Here is a 21,610-nt window from a genome sequence, read left to right as displayed (position 1 = left end):
CTAAAGAACTAATGTTAAACATTTTCAACATGGACGATTTAAAAAAAAGTTAAGGTTCTTATTTGAAAAGTGAAATTTAAATAAATATATTACCTAATGTTTATTTAATAACATAGTTCCATAGAATTCGTGTGATGGTATCAGAAACAGACAATAATAGACTTGAAAATAGATCTCGATTTTACTTTAGGTATCCCACTCTGAGGTACTTCCAAGGTAAACAACAATAACAACTTATACACCAAACAAATGTTGTTGAGAGCAGAGTAGGTACAGTCTTACAAAGATAACGAAAAACCCTTATTTTTTTTTTGTAAGTAGGTAGGTAGTCTTCACACGTCATGTCAGAGAAAAAGCCAAGGAATTTCCTTGTTTAATTTTAAACTGTTTTAAATAAATACTTTTTGCTAAATAATGAATTTTTAAGCGTAAAATCATGCATGATGGCTTATTTACAAATAGTATTTATTTATTAAAGGGTTATTTTAAGAGTAATACATTTTATTTTATAAATGTGATGCTCTAATGCTTCAATTTGTTTGAACTATATCAATTTAAAATGATTATACCAATAACTTTAATATATTTATAAATACCAATAAAACACAATATATTTGTATTATATATATTGTTATAGTAGATAAGTATTTACTTAATTAGTTTCCCTATCAAATAATAATTATAAAATTAGTTGTTCATATTAACATGAATACGTTTTTAATTTTAAAAATGTTAGTATAATGTTGTTTTTTTTTCTCTTTAAATTATACAATTTTTTAATTTTTTCTACGGAATCGTAATTAATATGTGAATTAAAATGTATTAAACAAAGTAGATACGTACGTACATAGGTCTAAGATCATTATTTTTTTTATGCAAGAACACTTTATTGTGGAGTGTGGTATAATACAGATAAATTATACAATATTTTACAAATACCTATGGGAAATATCTTTTTAACAAGAAAATGCATAACTTTGATCTACGATTCTTGTGAATAGTGTATTAAATACTTAACTCGGTTGTTTTATTTTTCAATTGTACATTTATATGTTTATATTTCCGACTGGTTAAATCTATTGATGATTTTCGTTGTCATAATTTTAGTTTTTGTGTTTCTAGTTGCATCGTATAATATTTTGCTATGTGTTTACATAATATTGTGTCATGGGATACAATATGGATTAAAACAATTAAATGTATTTTGTACAATGTCTATCGTTTATTAAAAGAAATATTTATTTTATTTTATTTTTTATAGAAAGTTATTGTCAGTTTAGAAAATATTGCATTGTATAAGGCTGTTTATCATTAAATGTTTAAAATGTAATTAAACAATGTCTCGACTCTTAAATACTCTATTGTAAACAAACACAAAAATCACTTATTTCACCATTATTATCATAAAACACTTATTAATGATTAATGAAAAATCCTTGAAATATTTTGTTTTCCTTAATGTTTGGTTAATTTAAAATATTTATTTTTAAATATTATTGTGATAGTCAATTTGCTTAACAAAACTAAATTGTAATAATTATAATAATTAGGACTAAAAATACCCTTAGATATTAATTGAGAAATGGTTAACGTTAAATTTTAGGTCTCAATGATGGTCTGACTGTAACAAATTTGTGGATAAAACAAAAGAGCAGCATTTAGAGACAGGTGCATCTGTAAATGATTTATTCTGTTGTACTTGCAATTATATTATCTTAGCACTGTAATAATAAATAAATATTAAGTTATTAATAATAACAGTCATAACTAATGAAATTCTTAGATACTTTTACCATAGCCCATAGGCGAATAATAAACATACCTATAGGTTTTTTTTTAAATTTCATTAACTTAAAACGGCATTTTACTCTTCCTTTCTCGCTTAGGAGTATTTTAAAAGTAATATAATTAAGTTTTAAAATATTTATACTGTCAAATAAATTATTGTATTGAATGGAAAAACATATTATTATTTATTATTTAACTTAATGATATGATATATTAAGCGCAGGTAGATATTTTTGATATAGGTGTAATTTAATTATAGTTTAGCTGGATTTTAAACAACTTTTAAATTAGGTATCCAAAATACATCTAGAAAACCTTTTTTAGACCACTTTTAGAAAAATAAGATACTTACTCACTAGAAAACCAGATTGATAATAGTTGTTCATATCAATTTATGTTAGAAAAATGTACCAAATAGCAATCCTTTATGGAAAAAGTTTAGGGCGAAACGGTGTAGAAACATTATACTATTGCTCAAGTTAAAAACATTCAGATGGTTTAACTTTTCAAGCTCAATGTATATATGTATAGTTTATTTAAATAGTTAAACAAATGAGTTAATAATGAGCAGTAAATATTAACATATACCTTTATAAGATTACTAATTAGATTAGGTCACAAGATGGAGTATAGAACCATATTTGTGTTGGAATGTTATAACATTGTTAAATTTGCAAATAATAAAAAACTAATTTATGAACTACCATTAAATTGTGCAATATTTAAGATTCTAATATTTTGAGATCATTTGAAAACAAATTATATATATTTGTATTATTTATGTATTACCTATTTATTATATTTATTAAAATGCTCAAAATTATTCATACATATTTTTAAAACTTATCATTTTTATAACATTTACTCCTTTAATGTAATTATGTGTACATTTAAAAAGTAAATGTTTAATTTTATATAATATTAATAGTATGATAAAATAAATTTTACTTTACTATGGTTATGAAAAAAATATATACAAGAGTATAAATTAAATGATTTACTGTACAGTAAAAACTTTTTATTTAAAATAAGTATTATAATTTTTTAAAAATTTTTGTTCATAGGTATGTTGCGTCCCTTATGTCAACGTCGATTCATATATCAACGTAGAAATAGAAATACTAATGTTTGCAAGTTAAAAGATTAAGTCTTTATTTAATACAATTAACTCATACAAGAATACAATTTTATAAGCACAAGATGGAGTGAGTGGTGTTACGACCTGCCTCTGAGCGTCTCGAATATCCCTAACCGTCTGCAGAGCTCTTACCCCGGTCTCCCTTATATATGGTTAACCGTCAAGAGTGGTGACTGGGGAGGTGGCGACTTCCGATGACCTAAAGGAGCTTTCTAAATTAAATGTATTATTCAGTTGGGTGCCTTTCCTGCGATTTCATCGATTCTAAGAAATCCAAGACGTGTGATATAGTCTTAATTGTTTTATTGAATAACACGATATGCAGGTGTTAGCCATAGCCGTTCGATACTACACTGTTTGAATATGTTATTCCATCGGTATACACATCACCTTTCCGTATAATATATGTGTTGAAATAACATGGTATGTAACAGGTACATTTAAATTATTGAAATAAGCTACACTTCTAAGAAATAAATATAGTATTGTGTACATACTACTTATATCTATCTTATTTTTTAAGTATTTATTTTTTTTTGAAAAACTAAATACTTTAAGTTTCATAGTTTAAAGGAGAATATTTTTTGAAAATGTTTATGTATAAAAATTGAATTTTGAATGAGTAGGTAGTTAATCGGTTTAAAGTATTTTAAATATGGTTGAGTAGATGAGTAAATCAATATTTTTTGAGATACCCACGTGTTATTTGACTTATTTATAAACTTTTAAAATAAGAACAGTAAAAAAATTAAAATATTATTATGATAAAAAATATAATAGTTTTTATATAAATATCATTTTTGAATGACTTTAAAATATGTAAAATAAATATTTTAAAAGCATTAATATTTTTTCAAATAATGAGAGTATTACTATATTATAAACATCTTTTTTAGATTATGAGTAAAGTTTACAATCCACAAGTAAAGCATATCCAAATATTGTTATTTTCAATTTTACAATTTTAAATTTTAATGTTTTTAATAACGTTCAACCATAATTTGTAGGCAGTTTAAATGAATAATAGCTTAGATTTAGGCATTTAAAGGGACTTATTATTAATAACTACTTTTTTAATTAACTACTTAGATTTCAACAGTTTTTTAGTTGAGAAAAAATTATGTCATCTATATTGTATTATAATAATTAATATTGTGTTTTGAAAATTAATATTTACTATAGATATTGTATAAAAATGTGAACAATAAATTATTAACTGTTTATATAGTTACAGATTGATAAATTATTCAAATTAAAAAAAAAAAAATTACCAAAATTCATATAATTTTGAGTGTCTTACCTTATATAATAAAAATAGTTTGATTGGAAGTTGTTAAGTTCGTTGTACAGCTGTTAAGTTAATCAATAAATGGAAAAAATATTTCACAAAAATTTATTACGCACACACTCATATATATATATATTATATATTAGCATCATAGTATAATATTCTATCGATGTAATATAAGCACTCAATTTATGCATCATTATAAGAATGTAACTAAGCGATATGGTATTGCTGGGTTTACTTTATAATGAAATAGATACAACAGCTGTACAATTAAATTTGCATTTTATACAGGGTCAGAGACCGTTGATATAATTTATTATTGTTTATTACCATTAGAAATGCTACCACGATAGAACCTACTAATTCAGTTACTTAAAAGTTTACGTACAAATATTGGCGAGTCGTATGATTCGAAAAATAGGGCTAAATTAGTTTGAAGCCACATAAACTTAAAAATCAGACGTTACAACTTATAATTAGGGTTAAGGACATAAACGTTTACATCCTTTTCAATAATCATCCTAAACATAGTTAAATAGTGTAGAAATTTGTTTCAAAGAACTAGAAATTTAAAGCAATTATTTTTATTTTGCACGTTCAGCTCTTTTTTTACTCTAAAAGTGCATATTTTGTTATATTTGTATTTTAAGTTCATATTTCAAATATTTTATTTAAAATAGCCTAAAACAATATGTGACATAGAGAATAATATTTTATGTATACACTATACTACAATATTTAATTTATGATTTTTCTATAAATTGGAAAAAAAATAGATCAAAATGAATCAATTTAAGTTATTGAATAATTTATCTACCACGTGTTTTCCTAATTATTTGTGTGTTGTGAAAAGCATAAAATTGGTCGATAAAAAATACGCTGAATACAGTCAGTTGATGTAAATAATTCATCTGTTAGTATCATACGTGTTTTCGTCTCGCGTTAATAAAGTTAGTTTAATATTCTAAACTAGGTATAGTATTTTTTTTTTGTGAAAATGAAATTAAACAATTTCTAGTTAATAATATATAAATTTGTAATTTTTGGTTTTTTAATTCAAAAATAAAATATTTTTAAGAGCATGTTTTAGCATTTTTTCATTTTTTTTTAGAGCATACATGGTAATTTTTAATGCATAAATGCATGCATATTTTAAGGTTTTTTTAGAGCATGAAGTTCCTAACCTTATTTATAAAAAATATGCTTAGATCAAATTATAAATATTAACTATGCGTTTTTTTATCTACTGGTATCTATACTATTAAATAAAAGGTTAAATTATTTCTAAATTACAATTATTCTACACAAAGATTTTAGCCAATTATTATTTTTTGTAAGCACTATGAAATAAAGTATTATATTTTCTCAATTTCTTATCGATCTTTCTTATTTTGACATTGATTACATTTATGCATTGGTGTACATTAGTATTTCTACAAGTAAACAATAAGAATACATTTATTTTATCAAGACTTTATTCAAAAACCTTGAGCGTATTGATTCAAAAATGGAAGTATAATGTTTTTTACAGTATAAATGAGTTACCTAATTTTAAGATAGATATAGGCATAGTCATATGTAGTTAAATAAGGATCGATCTTAATATTGATCAGAGCAAATAAATCAAAATTTACTTTGTTGATTATCTATTTGCCTCATTAATATCTAAAATATAGAAAGATATGACTTAAACTGTTACAGTTGATTGGATTTTGTTTATCAAGAATACCAAGTCTGCAGATTATATAAATATTATTGCGTAAGCAAAGGACTAATCCAGAATAAACCTATTTCTATGAATAACTAAAATAAAATAATTTATCCGGTATAGTATAACACGACGTTATGTAAATAGTTTGTAGTATTATATTCTAATGTGATAGTGGTAAAATTAAAACTTGTTATTTTTTAAGCTATCATATTATTATAATAGAATCTGATAAAAAAAATGCATACCATTAAATTATGCATTAAAGGTCATATATAAATTACGTAAGTAGCAAAGCTATATTTCTTATACTAGGCTTTCAATGCTTCGGCTTTGTATGGAATTTTTTACTACAAAACAATAGGTACTATTAGTTTTGTTTGTTTTATTCATTCAACAGGTGGAAAAAATTATGGACTTTTAAAAAAATTATTAATTTTCTCATATAAGCAGCGTAGGTTGATTTTAATTAAAATATCAGATGTGTTAAGTATGTTTACACCTTTTTATTTATCTAAATATTTTGTACCAAATAAATAAATATTATTCCAAAAGTTATGTTTTCATTGATATTCGTTGTTTGAATTATAGATTTAATGTAACTTTAATTTTTTTTTTGTAAGAATATATTACAATATATTATAATGCAAAAGTAATTTTTTATTCTTTACATTTTAGCGTTTTTTTTTTTTTTTTATTATGTATCTACATTTTTTATCCTCAAGTTTAATGGTTTGGTTTTTTTTATCTTTTATGTCGGCACTATTACTTACATTTTTTTCCCTACAAACTTAATCAGACCTTTTTCACTAAAGGGTGGTTCCTGTTAGTTAGATGGATCTAGTTTGTTCTTTAAGTGGTCAAAAGGAAAATTCACATAACTTTTCAAAATAATCGGAAAATAAAATTCTCATAAACGGGAATATTTATGGATCACCAGTTTACGACAAGAACGATTTTATTTTTATTATTATCATCATTATTATTAAATCTTCAGTGGCACGGATTATTGGGTGAACAAGGTTATATTATAATTTTATTGCAATTATACGAACTATTAATAATAATGTTTTATAAGTTTTATTATAAAATATACACATTAATATTAGGTACATATATTTTAAATTTAGTTTTGCAGTTAGTGGTGGTAATTATTAATTTGATAGTAGTTGAAATTGATAGAGTTTTTTAGTGTAGTTAAAAACTGAATAACTCTTTACTAACGTTACAATTTTCACCAACTATTTATTAATTACTAATAGTAATCTATAAAATATCTTCAGGAATAGAAGCTGACACTATATTTGCTTAAAATCGTTTTTTGCTACCTACCTATGCAATAATTTATTATTTAGTTCAAATTTAGCATACATATTATACCGACTTATTAAAATAACAATATACACCTAAGACTTGAATTAATATTTCATTATTGTTTTATTGTATCAATGTACATTTACATATTTTATTTTGATTTGTAGAATCTATGACCATATATTCAGTATTTTTTTAGAGAAAAATATAGGTCAGAGTTTAATTAATTTGTCACCTATTTTAAATAGGAAATACTAATATATTGTAAGTATTAATTAGAATTGTAAATAAACATATAGAATAATTACATTATATTATTAAATTGTTTTGCAAATAATATAATGTTTAGGTTCATCTTAAGTGTTGAGGATAAAATTGAATTAGGTAATTTATCGAGACAGATAATATTTTTAATGAAATTTGAAGTTAACATGATTAAATATAATATAAAACTATTGCAATTGGAATATAAATTGCTTGATTGAAATGAACATAATAAACAATTCTTGATTATAAACATTAAATCATTTCAATTTAATTGAATGCTTTCATTAAATATCTGAAAGAATAAATAACAAATCATGTATATATCTAAGATAGGTACCTAAAAATGATGCTAAATATTTTTAAGTTTTAAATTTAATTATAGAAATCAGAGTTTTGGTAAATTTATAGTATGCAATCAATTTAAAAAATAGGAGAATAGGTAATCATCTTGAGTAGTTAGGTATCAAGTGTAAATTTTTACACTACTTTGGTAAATTCATAATATGCAATCTATTTAAAAAAGAGGAAAGTGGGTAATCGTCTTTAGTAGCTAGGTGTCGAGTGTACCTTGTCATTGAGTAAGTCACGATAATGCAGTATAGGTATGTGTTAAATTTTAGTTTAATGATAAGTCGTTGTACATGAAAAACTACCTTGATTGAAGATGGTCTGGCGGTCTTTATTACTAAGTATATTTTATGATATATTTACACTGAAATTATAGTAATTTATTGGTAATATGGTAGGTTGAATTAATTGTTGCCCAAAAACATTGTTATTATTATATAATTAAAATTACAATTTTTAACAGTGTGTTTTTATATCGTATAATTTTAAAGTTATTCATTTTTAATTCAATTTTTACTTACAGTTGAATGAAAATAGTGTGAATAAGTTCATGGTATAGACTATAGGCAATAAGTTAAAATTAAGCTAAATATTATATAAAATTATCGTGTACATAAAAAATAAATTTAAAAGTTGTAAGATTTATCGCATTATATTATATTTTAAAATTATAACAATACAACTAAAAAATTATATTTAGTAATTATTCTTCGTTTAAACATTAAATTTTATCAACATGTATTAAAGAATTGCGTTTAAATATATTTTTTATAAATGTTTAGGTTTCAATATAAAACATTTATGAGGAACCTCGTATTAAATTTTTTTAATTTTAGCAATAAAGTTAAACATTTTATAAATTTTGTAACTAAAATATAATTTACAAACTGTTGTGATTTGATGAATTTTTTTCAAATTATGAACTTAAATTGCTTTTATAAATTTATAGTGTTTACGTGTTTTAAACATTTTTAAATTAAAAAATAGTGTTTTATTAAATTTTAAAATTATTTGACTTGACGATTTTATTAGTACTTAAAAAAAAAAGAAATTGAAAAATTAACTAATTGTTACAAGTTTGGATTTAGCCTAATTACCATGAAAATTTTATTAAGTTTAAAAATTAATAATATATTAAATAACACTGAAATTTTTCAAGTTTCTACGATGAATTATTTTATAATTACAATAAGAAAACTAAAATCATTTAATGAGAAGTTATTATTTATAGCCAATTTTGTTAACATTTTAACTTCAGATGTCCATAAAAAATATTTATCAAATTTCGCTTAAATTTGTTTTTATAATTCTAGAAAGAAAAACTCATAATGGATATTGAATTGAATTTTAAAATCCAAGATTTGATAGTACGATACCTAAAAATAAAAATTGTATCATACAACAATAAAAAAAAAAAATCTAAAAGAATTGTTTTTATTTTAATACATCTTAATAACACTTAAGAGTTAAAATATTTTAAAAACTAATTAATTTTTAAATGTTTGGTGAAAATTTTAATTTTTTTCAATTACATTTTTTTATGAGTTATATCAAAAATATAAAATCGATTTCGTCAAAAAATTGATTTGTATAAAAATTCTTTTTTTTCTTAGAAATTTTTTCCTCGATTAAAATTGTTAAGAATTATTTACATTCGAACTCTTTTACTTTTAAATAGATTCAATTTATTACCGACAATTACATTTAATTTTGAAAGTTAAAAAAAAAAAGAAAACATACATAATTAATTATATGTAAAATCAATGAATCAATCAAATATATAATTCTGTTTTATAAGTTACTTTTACTTATGAATAAAAATATATCAGAAAATTAACTTATTATGTTTCTTGTATTATTTGTTTGTTTATTAAAACAAAGATTAACATTTTGTCCAAAATGATTATTAATTTATTTTTGATTAAAATGTTTCATTTGCAAATTTTATATTATATCAAATCAAAATATTGCTTAAATATAAATTCAATTTCTATTGTAGTTACTTATCTAAAAAAGTTGACATTTTTATTAAATTAATGTTTTTAAAAATCATTAATAATTATTAAAGTTATGCATTTTATTCAAATTAAACCAATTGACAATAATGTAATAACATTTTATAATCTAATTTTAATATAATTATCATAATTATCATAATTCATATCATTCATAATATGAGGTCATGATTTTTGTTTTTTTTTTTTTTTTTATTGAAAATGATTAATAAATTGTTGAATAATAACTTAAGCATATTAGAGTATCAACTACTTATGTAGGTATAATTAGCATTAATAAAATAAAATTCTATTGACTGATGTTTAATAATAATATAGATACTATTCTATAATGTAAGTATTAAAAAATATTAATAGTTTCTATTACATTTTAATGCCGGAAGTTATGAAAATAAAAAATATTTTTTAATGAAATAAAAACAATAACATATTTTATTTATCAATATATTATGCATTAACTTAAAGTTAATTTTTATTTTATTAATCAATTTTTGGTTTTATTTGTTTATGAGTAATTAATAATATACATAGTAAAATAATTATTGAAAATGGAAAATATGAAATATATATGTCATAACATACACATTTTTAAACATTACACTCACAAAAAGTGTAAAATTAACAACATGTCTAAATATAGTATAAACAAAATAAATGTCTTAGTTGAAAATAAAATTTTATTTATGTTTATTTATTAACAATAAACATTATTTAGTTTTACATTTCAATATAATAATAAAGTAAAATACATAAAATATGTCAATTTATATTTTAAGATAAATCATAATTGTATTTACTTTAATCAATATTAAATTAAGTGTACTTAATTAATAATCATTAATCAAAATAAATTTTATACACAAACATACACACGTATTTAAATTCCATTAGAGCTGTTATAGGTTTACTGAATCTTGCTTTTTATTTTGTATGTTTTTTTATAGAATTTTAAAAACAAATAAAGAAATATAATTACGTCGACTAACATATAAACGATAAATAATTTAGAATAAGTGCATTTAAACACGATGAGGCTGACACAGTAAAGTATTCCAAGAATAAATTGAATCTGAAAATTTTGCATTATTTGTTATAGACACATATTTATAGTTAAAGAGCTATACGAATTTATATTCTTACAATTTGTATACAAGTCAGATATTTTTTCCACCATAAATGTTTTTGCATGTTTGGCCCGAGTGCTGCTAAAAAATAGTAACTGTACATGACTACGTGAACAAATGAATTAAGAATGATTCCGATCGCGACATTTTCACCTGTTAATTACATAGGTATCGTATAATAATTAGTAAATAAATGGATGATAGTTAATGCGTTAAAAATATTTTTTCAACACTTTTTAAAATAGATGTAAAGTACAATGATTATCAGGCATTATAATAATATCAAAACATGTACGTAATATTACTATACTGTTAAGTATTATTAACTACTCGTATTAAAAATATTGTTATATTTTCATGATTTTTTTATAATTATTATTGTTTCTGAATGTATAGATAAAAAAAAATATATATACATTATTCTACAATTAGCAGAATATTTTTATTATCTACGACTAATGGTAATTTTTTTTTTTTTTTTTGAAGAATCTTATTTAGCTTCTAAAATGCATTTATATTACTTTACAAAGTCGATAAAGATTTATTAACACCATATTGCATGCAATGTATATAACCTTAAAACATTAAATTAGTTAAGTCTAGTGAAAAACCTTGAATACTAAGACAACATACATTTTATTTAGACACTTTTTATGTGTAATCACTTATTATGTAATACGAATATTAATATACAATACTATATTAAATTCTTACTTTTGATGAATCTGAGTTGGCCAAAACAAGTGATTACCATATTAACATGATGGTAAACATGTAAAAATGAAATGTGTGATTTTTTTTTTTTCAATACAAAAAACACCTATTAAAAAAAACATAAAAATGTATAAAAAATGTGGTTAAAGTATGTATGATTTCTATGATACATTTATTATTAAAGTAATTTTTATTTCAAAAAAATTGTGCACTGCTTAATGTATGTTCCATATGATTTGTCATATTTTATTGTGTAAAAATGAAATTTGATACAGACTGGTATTTTTTTAAATAAAACATATGTATCTTTTGTCCACCATACCGATAAAACTAGTATTACAATAAGCAATCTAAAAATACATTTGTATTAGTTTTGAAGTTTGCTTAAGATTGATAATCTCACTTTTTCAAATGTTGACTCTTATTCGTTCCTTTGATGTGATTTTAAAATGTAAACATTAAATAATTTTTAAACCGTAGTTTATGAATATACGGAATAAATAAAATTAATTAATCATTCTCAAGTTGACTTAATAATGAATTTGAATACGTTTTTAAATTTTTTTATCTATTAATAGTTTTGTGATAACAATGGATAAAAATTATAGGAAGTATTTACGCCTTTTAGTAATACATATAACTTGTCGTCCACAGATTGGTGACGTGTAGGTGCAGTGTCGTGCACGTGTGGGATCATACAGCTATCTCTTTTATAATATAACAGTCGTACTGCACTATACACGGTTTATATGCCATTCACAATATAACAAACAGTGTAAACGGAAATTGCCTAAATTGAACTCTTTAAAAACGGTCGGTATCGAATTGCGTTGGGGTGACACTACACTCACGTGTGTTATCTTCGTCTTACAAGTGTACGACATAGTAAATTTATGTTTAATAATTAGACAAGTCAGTTTTTTATTGACAACTGGAGTTATTGAAAAAAAAATTGCTATATTGTACAATGGTAAAATGGAGAGACAACATAATATGTGTGTGTGGAATCCTTTTAACAAATCCGACGTAAATTAAACAAGATCAAATATTAAAAGGTTATCCGACAAAAATATCTTTTATTTAAAATGTAATTATTGACTTGAAAATAGTATACAATCTAACTAACATAATAATGATGGCATTAGAATTTGTTTATGACTCTTTGTCTGTTAGTTACAGGCGTTTATTAGATCAGGGATTTGGTTAGCCATACCGGTGGCTAATCACAAACCTAGCAATACATCTTTGTTTGTATTTTAACATGGAATTGACGATAAAAAAAAAAATGTTTGTTTTAAAATAATCTAATACAATTTTAAATAGTACTTACTGACTACCACATTATATTTTTTATTAATATAATGATTATAATGTTACGAATTTGCCAATTTCCATATACATACACAATGTGGTATACTTATGTATTATCTACTGTTGGATGATTTCTTATTCATATAATATTCAAGTTAGATATGAAAAACATTTTCTCCCCAAGAATTTATATTTAAATTTAATAATTTAAATAAATTGTACGAATTAAATATTAATTTATATTAATATTAAAATATTTTTTACTTACTGTATCTAATAAATCTATGATTTTTGATATTGCGAAGTACCACGAAACAATATGTAGCTAAAATACATAAATCATTGGTGTTATTAATGTTTTTAAAGCGAATATATAAATAAAATAAACAATAATTCTAATATTGCATAATTTAAACCAAAGCTAAGATGGATAATGCATTCGTTTGGTACAGAGATATATTTGATTTATACGGTGGGAGGGGGAAGGGGCACACTTAAAATATTACATACTTTAAAGTATACATTTTCTTTTTAAAGATAGGTTATAGGTAAGTACTTGCATAACTTGGTATGTTTTTATGTTAAATACTTTATTGAGGATAATATGTTTTTAGATACATATTTACAGATTCATTTTGAATTATAGTATCTAATAAGATAAGTAGATACATTATTACAACATAAATAATTGTAAAATAATATAATAAATAACAATTGAACTAGAATTAAGAAAAATAATCATTACAATTTGTTTAAATATAATTTTAAAATTAAGGTAGAGCTAGTATAAGATTTTCTCTTGTATTAAAAACAAAAATAAATGCACATCATTGTAAAACCAAAGAATAATAAAAGTGCTTTTTTAAATATGCTTGGTGACAATAAAAATGTTTTCTCATTATTGTTACTGTACTTAATTTTAGTTTATTTTTTGGTTGCTACGGTAAATTATTATTATTATTTCACATATTTAGAACTCCTCTTTTCCTTAAAATGGTACTAATTTTAAGAACGTTTCAGTTTTCAGATTTTTGCCTTTATTTACAATATATAACCAATATTTGTATTGAATTCATGTTTTTACTTCAAGAAAAATACTTCATAGTTTTTATAACAAATGAGTCAGCCGGTAAAATTCGATGTATGTGTATTTTATTGAAGTGTATCGGCAGTTTCCGTAGAATACTTCAATGTTAATTCCTTTATCTAAAATTGCTTCATTCACATAGTTAATCTAAATTCTAGGATATTGTCCAAGCATTCTCTAGTGTTTGTTTCAAATCGACTTATAAATACTTTAAGGACCTAAGAAATCAGATAATAGATTTGTCGTTGCTACTCCATTTGTTAGTTTAAAAACCTAATTGTTGAATTGGAAGATTTTCGTTTCATATGCATAAGTGTGGTTTTAAACAACTTTATTTTCTTCTATTTTTAATTATTTAATTAAATCGTTTTAAGAGAACGTTTATGTGTAATATCTTTTGAAATTTGAAACACTCGAAAAAATATTATAGCTACTGAATCAAGTTAATTATTTAATAATTTTTTATTTTTACTTTTATTTATTTTCCAATTGAATAACATTGTTTTATGAAATAATTAAGATTAAATTTAAAAATGGTTACATTAAATATCATATGACTACTGAATGATAAAATAAAACACCTCTAAATTATGCATTTTCTATAGTGTTCATATCAACTATAAACTTATTTTAACCGAATGCTGTACATTTATATGGAGAAAAAAAATTCTTAATTTCTAGAATTATTGGCTGAATTGATAAATCAGGACCGAAACTCTGCCTTAATCACTATAAAATTCATTATTTCTTCTAATCTACTCAACCCAATTTAATATAATATGTAAGTTTATCTTAATGGTCGTTATGAGTAAATCATGTTAAATAAATAAAATAATATTTTCTAATTATTATTAATCATTAAGGTAAAATTTAAAACTATCGCGATTTTCGGTATCGTACTTTCTCTTTATTTATGAATTTTTAGGTTATAAAATATTTTCTTCAGTTGAGTAGATAGAAACTTACTATTTTATAAAATATTTTATTATTGTTTTTTTTTTTTTTTTTTTTTTTTTTTTTTATAAATGTCTCAACTGATTATTGTTAACAATACTGTGATTGAAACTTGAAAGATTAAATAAATTACTTTAATTATTTACAGATTTGTTTTTTGTTTTTATCTAGTTAGAAAGTATTTGCAATTTAAGTAATATTATATTATTAATTTAATTTTGGTATAGTTAAAAATTTCTGTAATATTGACATGAGGTACTAATAATCGTAATGTAAACAAAATTATATTTATTGTTAATAATACTAAGTATAAAACAATCTTACCTCAATTATAATGTTCCTTTTAGTAGTATCAGGGTGGCATGCATGGTTCCATACATAACTAGAAACTTCTGGTTTAATAAATTGCTAAAAAGTAAATTTCATCATGAAAATAATTTACATTTCTATGTAGACTGTAAATATGATTTTATGAATAAAAAAAAAGGAAAACAAATTTATACTTAATCAATATCTTTTAAAATAGATTATAATTAAAGTTATTATTAAATGCGTTGAAGCTTAGATGTTTCAAAATGTTAATACATTTTAATTTTGATAATTATTTCAGAGGATACTATGACTACATATGTTTCCTCCATCTTACTAACGCATAACATGGAAAATTAAACATTTAAAATAATTTAGAATAAAGGTAAAAAGACTATATAAAAAAAAAATAATATAAACAATTTATAATTTTAAAATGCCCATGAATTATTTAAAAATTAAAATATAAAAAAAAAACTTTCGAGATGCCATAGATAAATTCTTATTTTTAAATTTTGTAATAGATTAATTTTCTTTAATATATATATAAAAAAAACAAAGTAAAATGGATTTATTTTTAATGTAATACTTTTTATATGTTATGCGTTAGTTAGATAGAGATAACACATGTAGTTATAATGTTTTTGGAAAGTTATAAGGTTAAGAATATTGTAATTAAAATATACTATCTATACGAACATATGATTGATTAATCAAATTATTAGCTTAATTTTAAATTAAATACATACTAAAATATCTTTTAGAATAATAATAATCATAGTAATAATAATAATAATAATAATTGTGTGTTATGAAATTTATAATTATTATAAACTCACGTAAACCAAAATATAACTATTAAATATAGTTTGCATTAAGTTGTAGAATAGGATTATGTACTTAATGTTAATTGGTTCTCGATTTTCCATTATTTTTGGACCGATTTTGAGTACAAATGTCAAGTACAATGTTAAAATAATGCATAATGGCCATAATGAACTAACAAATAACCATGAGTCAATCGTACTGTCTAAATAAAAATATTATATTGAGTACAAAATCCATAAAATGTGTTATGGAAAAAAATATTGTAAATATAATTCAAACATAATAAACAATAGTTTTATTGATAATAATATATTCTGTTTTATAATCAACATATGTTTATAGTAGGGATCAACTCACCTGACTTTATCTCATTGTATAATTGTTGGAAGAGATTAGTATGTGTTTCATTCATGATATTATGAATCAACTCTATAGATTTGTATATTATAAAATATTTATTACCTAAAACAATAATGATTGTGTATTAATATGCCTCATAACTTCAAATAGTAAAGTAGTGCTTCATATTTCTAATTAATTCACTTTTATTATCCAATTAGATACGCACAGAAACTGATGAAAAGCAAAACGCTTAAGTGCTCTATCAGTACTAACGTCTCCTTTTTTACAAGAAAAATTTTAACCATTAAGAAAATTCATTGAAAAATATTCTTGCTAAGTATAAGACAGTGGATTTTTAAAATAATTTAATAAATCTCACTATTACAGTTAATTTTATACGTTTGAATATATTTTCAGTAGTATTATAATACAATATGAATATTAACTAGGTTAATAAGTTCTGACACCATCGCCTTTTCAGTTACCTTCTGGGATTATCGGGTATATGACTAATGCTGCCTTTTGATTAGAGAAATTGTTTGGTTTTTTTTTTTTTTTGTTTTTATTAAACAAGTAAATTTTATAATTTTTTTTTTTTTTTTTTTTTGTACTAGGTTTGGAGGTTTGAGTGAAGGGGGCACATCGACACTACTTAAAAATTGTTTGGTTTTAAATATATAAGTTTAATAGTCTATAAAAAGTTTTAGCTACATCGAGGACGGGTAAGATGGCCAGATCATTATGTAAGGACTGTTTGGAAAGCAAAAAAGTGCTTTAGTTATAGCTCGGAGGGTTTTGGATTGGAAGTGCTGAATACGGTGAATGTTTGACATTTTTGCAAATCCTCATAATTGGATTCCGTACGTCTACATTGGTTTAAAATAAAGTTTATATATCAGTAGTTTGGTTGGTAATTATATGTAGTTAGAGGTTAAAATAAAGCGGAAAAGACGAAATCGATCGTTTAAGGATAGACGTTTGTTGCAAAGATAAGGAGACTAGTTAAGACGTTGTTAATATGATTGTAAAAATAAAAATAGTGGTTTGAGTGTGTTTATTTTGCTTTAATAAACAATAAGTCATAGTCAGTTTTTTGTTCGTTATCTGTTATTACAATACAAGTGATAAGAAATTGCAAATAATTGAATATAATACTTTTTTGTTTAAATATATCTAACCTATGACAAAAAAAGATAAAAAAGTGGGTAAAATTTTACTGTATAGTAGGCGACGAGTGGGTTGTTGAAATAGATATGATAAATTTGATATATTATCATCGTATATTCGTATACGAAAAAAGATTTTGAACAGAAACTATATCTGCCATAAGCTTAAATTATTAAAATAAATATCAGTTGTGTATTTTATAATAATGATATTTAAGTAATTTATTTTTATTTTATTACTACTGTAAATTTAATTTGTGTCGAAAATATTGCATTTATTATATTGTTAATATTATTGCTATATACTTATGAGTCAATATTACCTTACTGTATCGTCAAAATGTGTGAATAGGTTCATATTATAAATAGTTGATGTCTTCAAATTAATCTACATATAATTTTGAAAATTTCATAATGTTTAGTAACATGAGTAAACGTGAATTCCCACAGATAATGATCTCAAATTATAATAAAATAATGAACATTATTATTCATCGTTTGATTATATAATTTTGCATAAATTAAGCTTCAAGTGTATAAATAAAAAACAATTTGTGCCTATGTACTTTAAATATTTTTATTTTGAAATAAGAAAAAACCATGCAAGTTTTTTCATTAAATTCTCATAAATTTTGTCTAAACAAATAATTGTTAACTTATTTTTAGTAAATTTTAGCTTATAGAAAAATAACTAAATAGTCTATCTCATGCCTATAAATAACTTAAAAATAGTGAAATTAATTTAAAAATAATACCATTTATATAAAATAATGATATTGAAACTTAATGAAAATGTTCTATGGTTAATTGTTTTTGAATTATAACAAAATATAGAAATACATTTTGTCAAAAGCTGGTTTAGTATAAAAATTCCTCGTTTTTATAATTTTTGTTTTCGTTTTTCCTGATTATTAAAATAAGTACTGTTTTTTATTTTTTTTTATTTTTGACCTTTTGACGTACTAACTAAATTTAATTTACTATTAGAAACTACCTCCAAAGTTGAACATCAAAGAATTTTTACTGCTCCAAAAGGCAATAGTAGATATAAATTGTATTGTGTATAGAAAACAATAATTTAAAACTTAAGTAATACTTATTAAAATGTTTCAAGTTGGATATTTTTGAATTAAAATAAACTAATAAAATTAAAAAAAGAAATATTATTATTTTATGTATGATATCCAATTTTTTCATCATATTTTGATCATGCTTATAAAATATTTATCCGGCAATATTATGTTAAATTTTTTTTTTAGTACGATCATTTGATTTTTAGTTACATAAATTAAAAAAAGAAAATCGATTTTGATGAGCAAATATTCCCGTTTTTTAGTAAATTTTTTAATTTCATCATATGAACCCAACAGCAATAAATTAATTATTGATCTCTTTCACTTCAAGTGCAAACTAGATCTAATTTACTGATGGAAAGCATCTTCGAACCATTTTTACTGTTTTAAATGGTGATAATTTGGTGACCACATAAAATAATATACACATAAACATCATTGTAAAACCATAAATAAACATTAATTTTTCCATTTAAAATTAAATAATATCAAATAAATAATATTGTACAACTTTCTATAATTATTGGTTATTATTTTTTAACCATAAATTACAAACTTATAAAAATATATTTCGTTCAAAACAGTTGACTTTCAATTAAATTTAATTAAATGTATCAATTGATTTATAATGAATACAAGTTTTTAAAATTTTTTAAGAAAATTATCACATTATTGATTTTTTTGTTTTTGTTTTTATTATTTGTTAATTTAAATGTTGAATGAAGTAATAATAGAACTGACTAAACACGAATAGTTTTGGTCCAATTAGAAATGTTTATTAGTGTTTCTTTTTTAAAATTTAATAATTAGGTTTCAAATGCGTTGTAATTTTATAAAAAAAGAACTCTGTTACATAACGAATTCATTTTAAAATTGTATAATATAAAATTATGTTCAAAAATTAACAACAATTACAAATATCTAAGGTTTATTGTAAAAATATATTATAAGATTAGTTTTTGTCACATCATTTTTACAAAAAGGTTTTTATTAATTTTTTCAAATGTTGAGCTTTTTTTTTTTTATAAAAAATATAAAAATATTTAACATTATATTTTCCTTTTATCTCAGTTTTTTTTTTTTTTAATTATTCAGTTGTCTTAATTTTTAATGATAGATAAGTTAAAATGGTTTTAGAAAAATAATCCTATCGTTACCACATTTTAAATATATACAATAACTATATTAGATATAATATATATTGATATAAAAATTAAATGATTATCTTACCTTTAATACAAAAAGGCGTGTTTGCTGTTTTCAATGTTTAACTTATCATATTTATGATTGTTAATGGAATATTATCAATAAAAATAATAATTTTTCTGCTAAATACTGAAGTTTATTAGTCGAGAGAATACTCAATACGTTATACACGCGACAAATTTCTTAACTAAACAATATTCTTTCCCCGGCTTTGTTAATATATTAATCGTACTAAAACGTTTGTGATTATTCTATTAATTATTATATGAGTAGGTATGTGACGTAGGTAATAGGTATACTTAATACCTAATCAAAAATCGTAAATAATAGATAGACTACTCCTTTCTGATAATTATCTTATAGGTAATCATTTGTATATTACTAATGCATATATACTAACACTATAATAATTTGTATAAATCGTATAATATTGTAAAATCCAAACAGATTGATTTTGTTAAAGTTTGTTTGTTATTAATTGTAGCATATTTTATTCAGTACATTTATCTAAATTGATTAATATACTGTTGAATATAAAATTTCATATAGTTTACTGAACACATTATATTATTTATTTATGATTACCTAATCATTGAATTATTTTTACTTTATAACAGAAAAGTGCTTAAAAATAGAGATAAACTATCAAATATTTAACTAATTAGAAGTATGAATTACCGTCAACAATATAAATATTTCAACTTCACTTCAATTATTAGTTACTTATTAAAAAGTAAGTACTTCAAAGAATGACAGATTAAATTTAATTGTTTATGTAATATTTAAATTGTTATTTTTTTGTAAATAATTTTTCAAAACAAAAATGTATAGATTAAAATATGATATTATGAAATATGTTTAGGTCTCCAAGTATCGTTTTGGTTTTTATTTATCGAAACATTTTGAGATGATGACTAAAGATTAAAAATTGTATAGATTAATTAATAGGTATTTTATAATGGGTGTCAGTTTGATTAAAAACTTACAATTCTTTAAAAATAGTAAACTACTTTCAATGAATTGACCTATATAATTCATCTAATAATTCGTCTAATAGTAGATTTAATTACTTGTCTTATTCGTGACTGGAGATTAATATTTCAAATTAGTTTGCCATTTTATTGATATGAATATTGACGATGATGTGTATAACTATTTACCTATGAAGTAGTTATAACTTTAGCGTAGTAGTGAGTTGATTAATAATTATAAAACATTTGTAAAAAAAATCAAAATCAAAATGTTATTAAAATAAATAATGGCGGTAGAAAAAATAATAATTGAATAAAACGTATGTTTGAATAAAACATAATTAATATTTTGTTAATTGATATTAATTATAATTGTAGTTTGATGAAAATGATGCAAAATTAGCAATTAAATATTTTGAAATAGACTATATATATTACCTATACTAAGAATAATCTAGGCTATGATTCTAAAACTTTTGGTTTTGTTGAGTAGAATTCAAATGATTCACATTTTTCACAAATTAAAGAAATTTCACCACCATCAATAATATTAACTTTTGAATAGAAATTAACTAAAATATTATTGTGATGACAGAATGAAGTAATCTATTTCTAAATTTAGTTGAAAGTCTACATTGATATGTTAAGAAATTTAG

General features: G+C 22.1%; 1 protein-coding gene across 1 annotated transcript; it reads right to left on the bottom strand.

Annotated features, from left to right (window-relative positions):
- Window positions 1-10,704: 10,704 nt before the first annotated feature.
- LOC112593251 (elongation of very long chain fatty acids protein 4-like) lies at window positions 10,705-20,201 on the bottom strand. Its single transcript, XM_025337614.1, has 8 exons — window positions 20,008-20,201; window positions 16,554-16,658; window positions 16,208-16,398; window positions 15,384-15,467; window positions 13,287-13,343; window positions 11,708-11,813; window positions 11,010-11,146; window positions 10,705-10,938 (listed from the first exon to the last, which is right to left on the bottom strand). The coding sequence occupies exons 2-8, from the start codon at window positions 16,606-16,608 to the stop codon at window positions 10,774-10,776; spliced, it is 795 nt and encodes a 264-aa protein (XP_025193399.1). The 5' UTR covers window positions 16,609-16,658; window positions 20,008-20,201; the 3' UTR covers window positions 10,705-10,773.
- Between the last annotated feature and the right edge of the window lie 1,409 nt (window positions 20,202-21,610).

This window comes from Melanaphis sacchari, unplaced genomic scaffold, assembly GCF_002803265.2.
Source record: "Melanaphis sacchari strain LSU unplaced genomic scaffold, SCAv2.0 Contig1_pilon_pilon, whole genome shotgun sequence".
Classification (NCBI taxonomy): domain Eukaryota; kingdom Metazoa; phylum Arthropoda; class Insecta; order Hemiptera; family Aphididae; genus Melanaphis; species Melanaphis sacchari.
The sequence above is the reverse complement of the archived record's forward strand: the minus strand, read 5'-3'. Positions and strand labels throughout refer to the sequence as shown.

Excerpts from the sequence above, each read along its gene's own strand:
- LOC112593251 (XM_025337614.1), bottom strand. The coding sequence starts at position 16,608 with ATGAATGAAACACATACTAATCTCTTCCAACAATTATACAATGAGATA. Across the intron at positions 13,344-15,383 it reads AAAGGAACATTATAATTGAG|CTACATATTGTTTCGTGGTA; the intron begins GTAAGATTGTTT and ends TATGTATTTTAG. Across the intron at positions 11,147-11,707 it reads CCAACTCAGATTCATCAAAA|GTGAAAATGTCGCGATCGGA; the intron begins GTAAGAATTTAA and ends TGTAATTAACAG.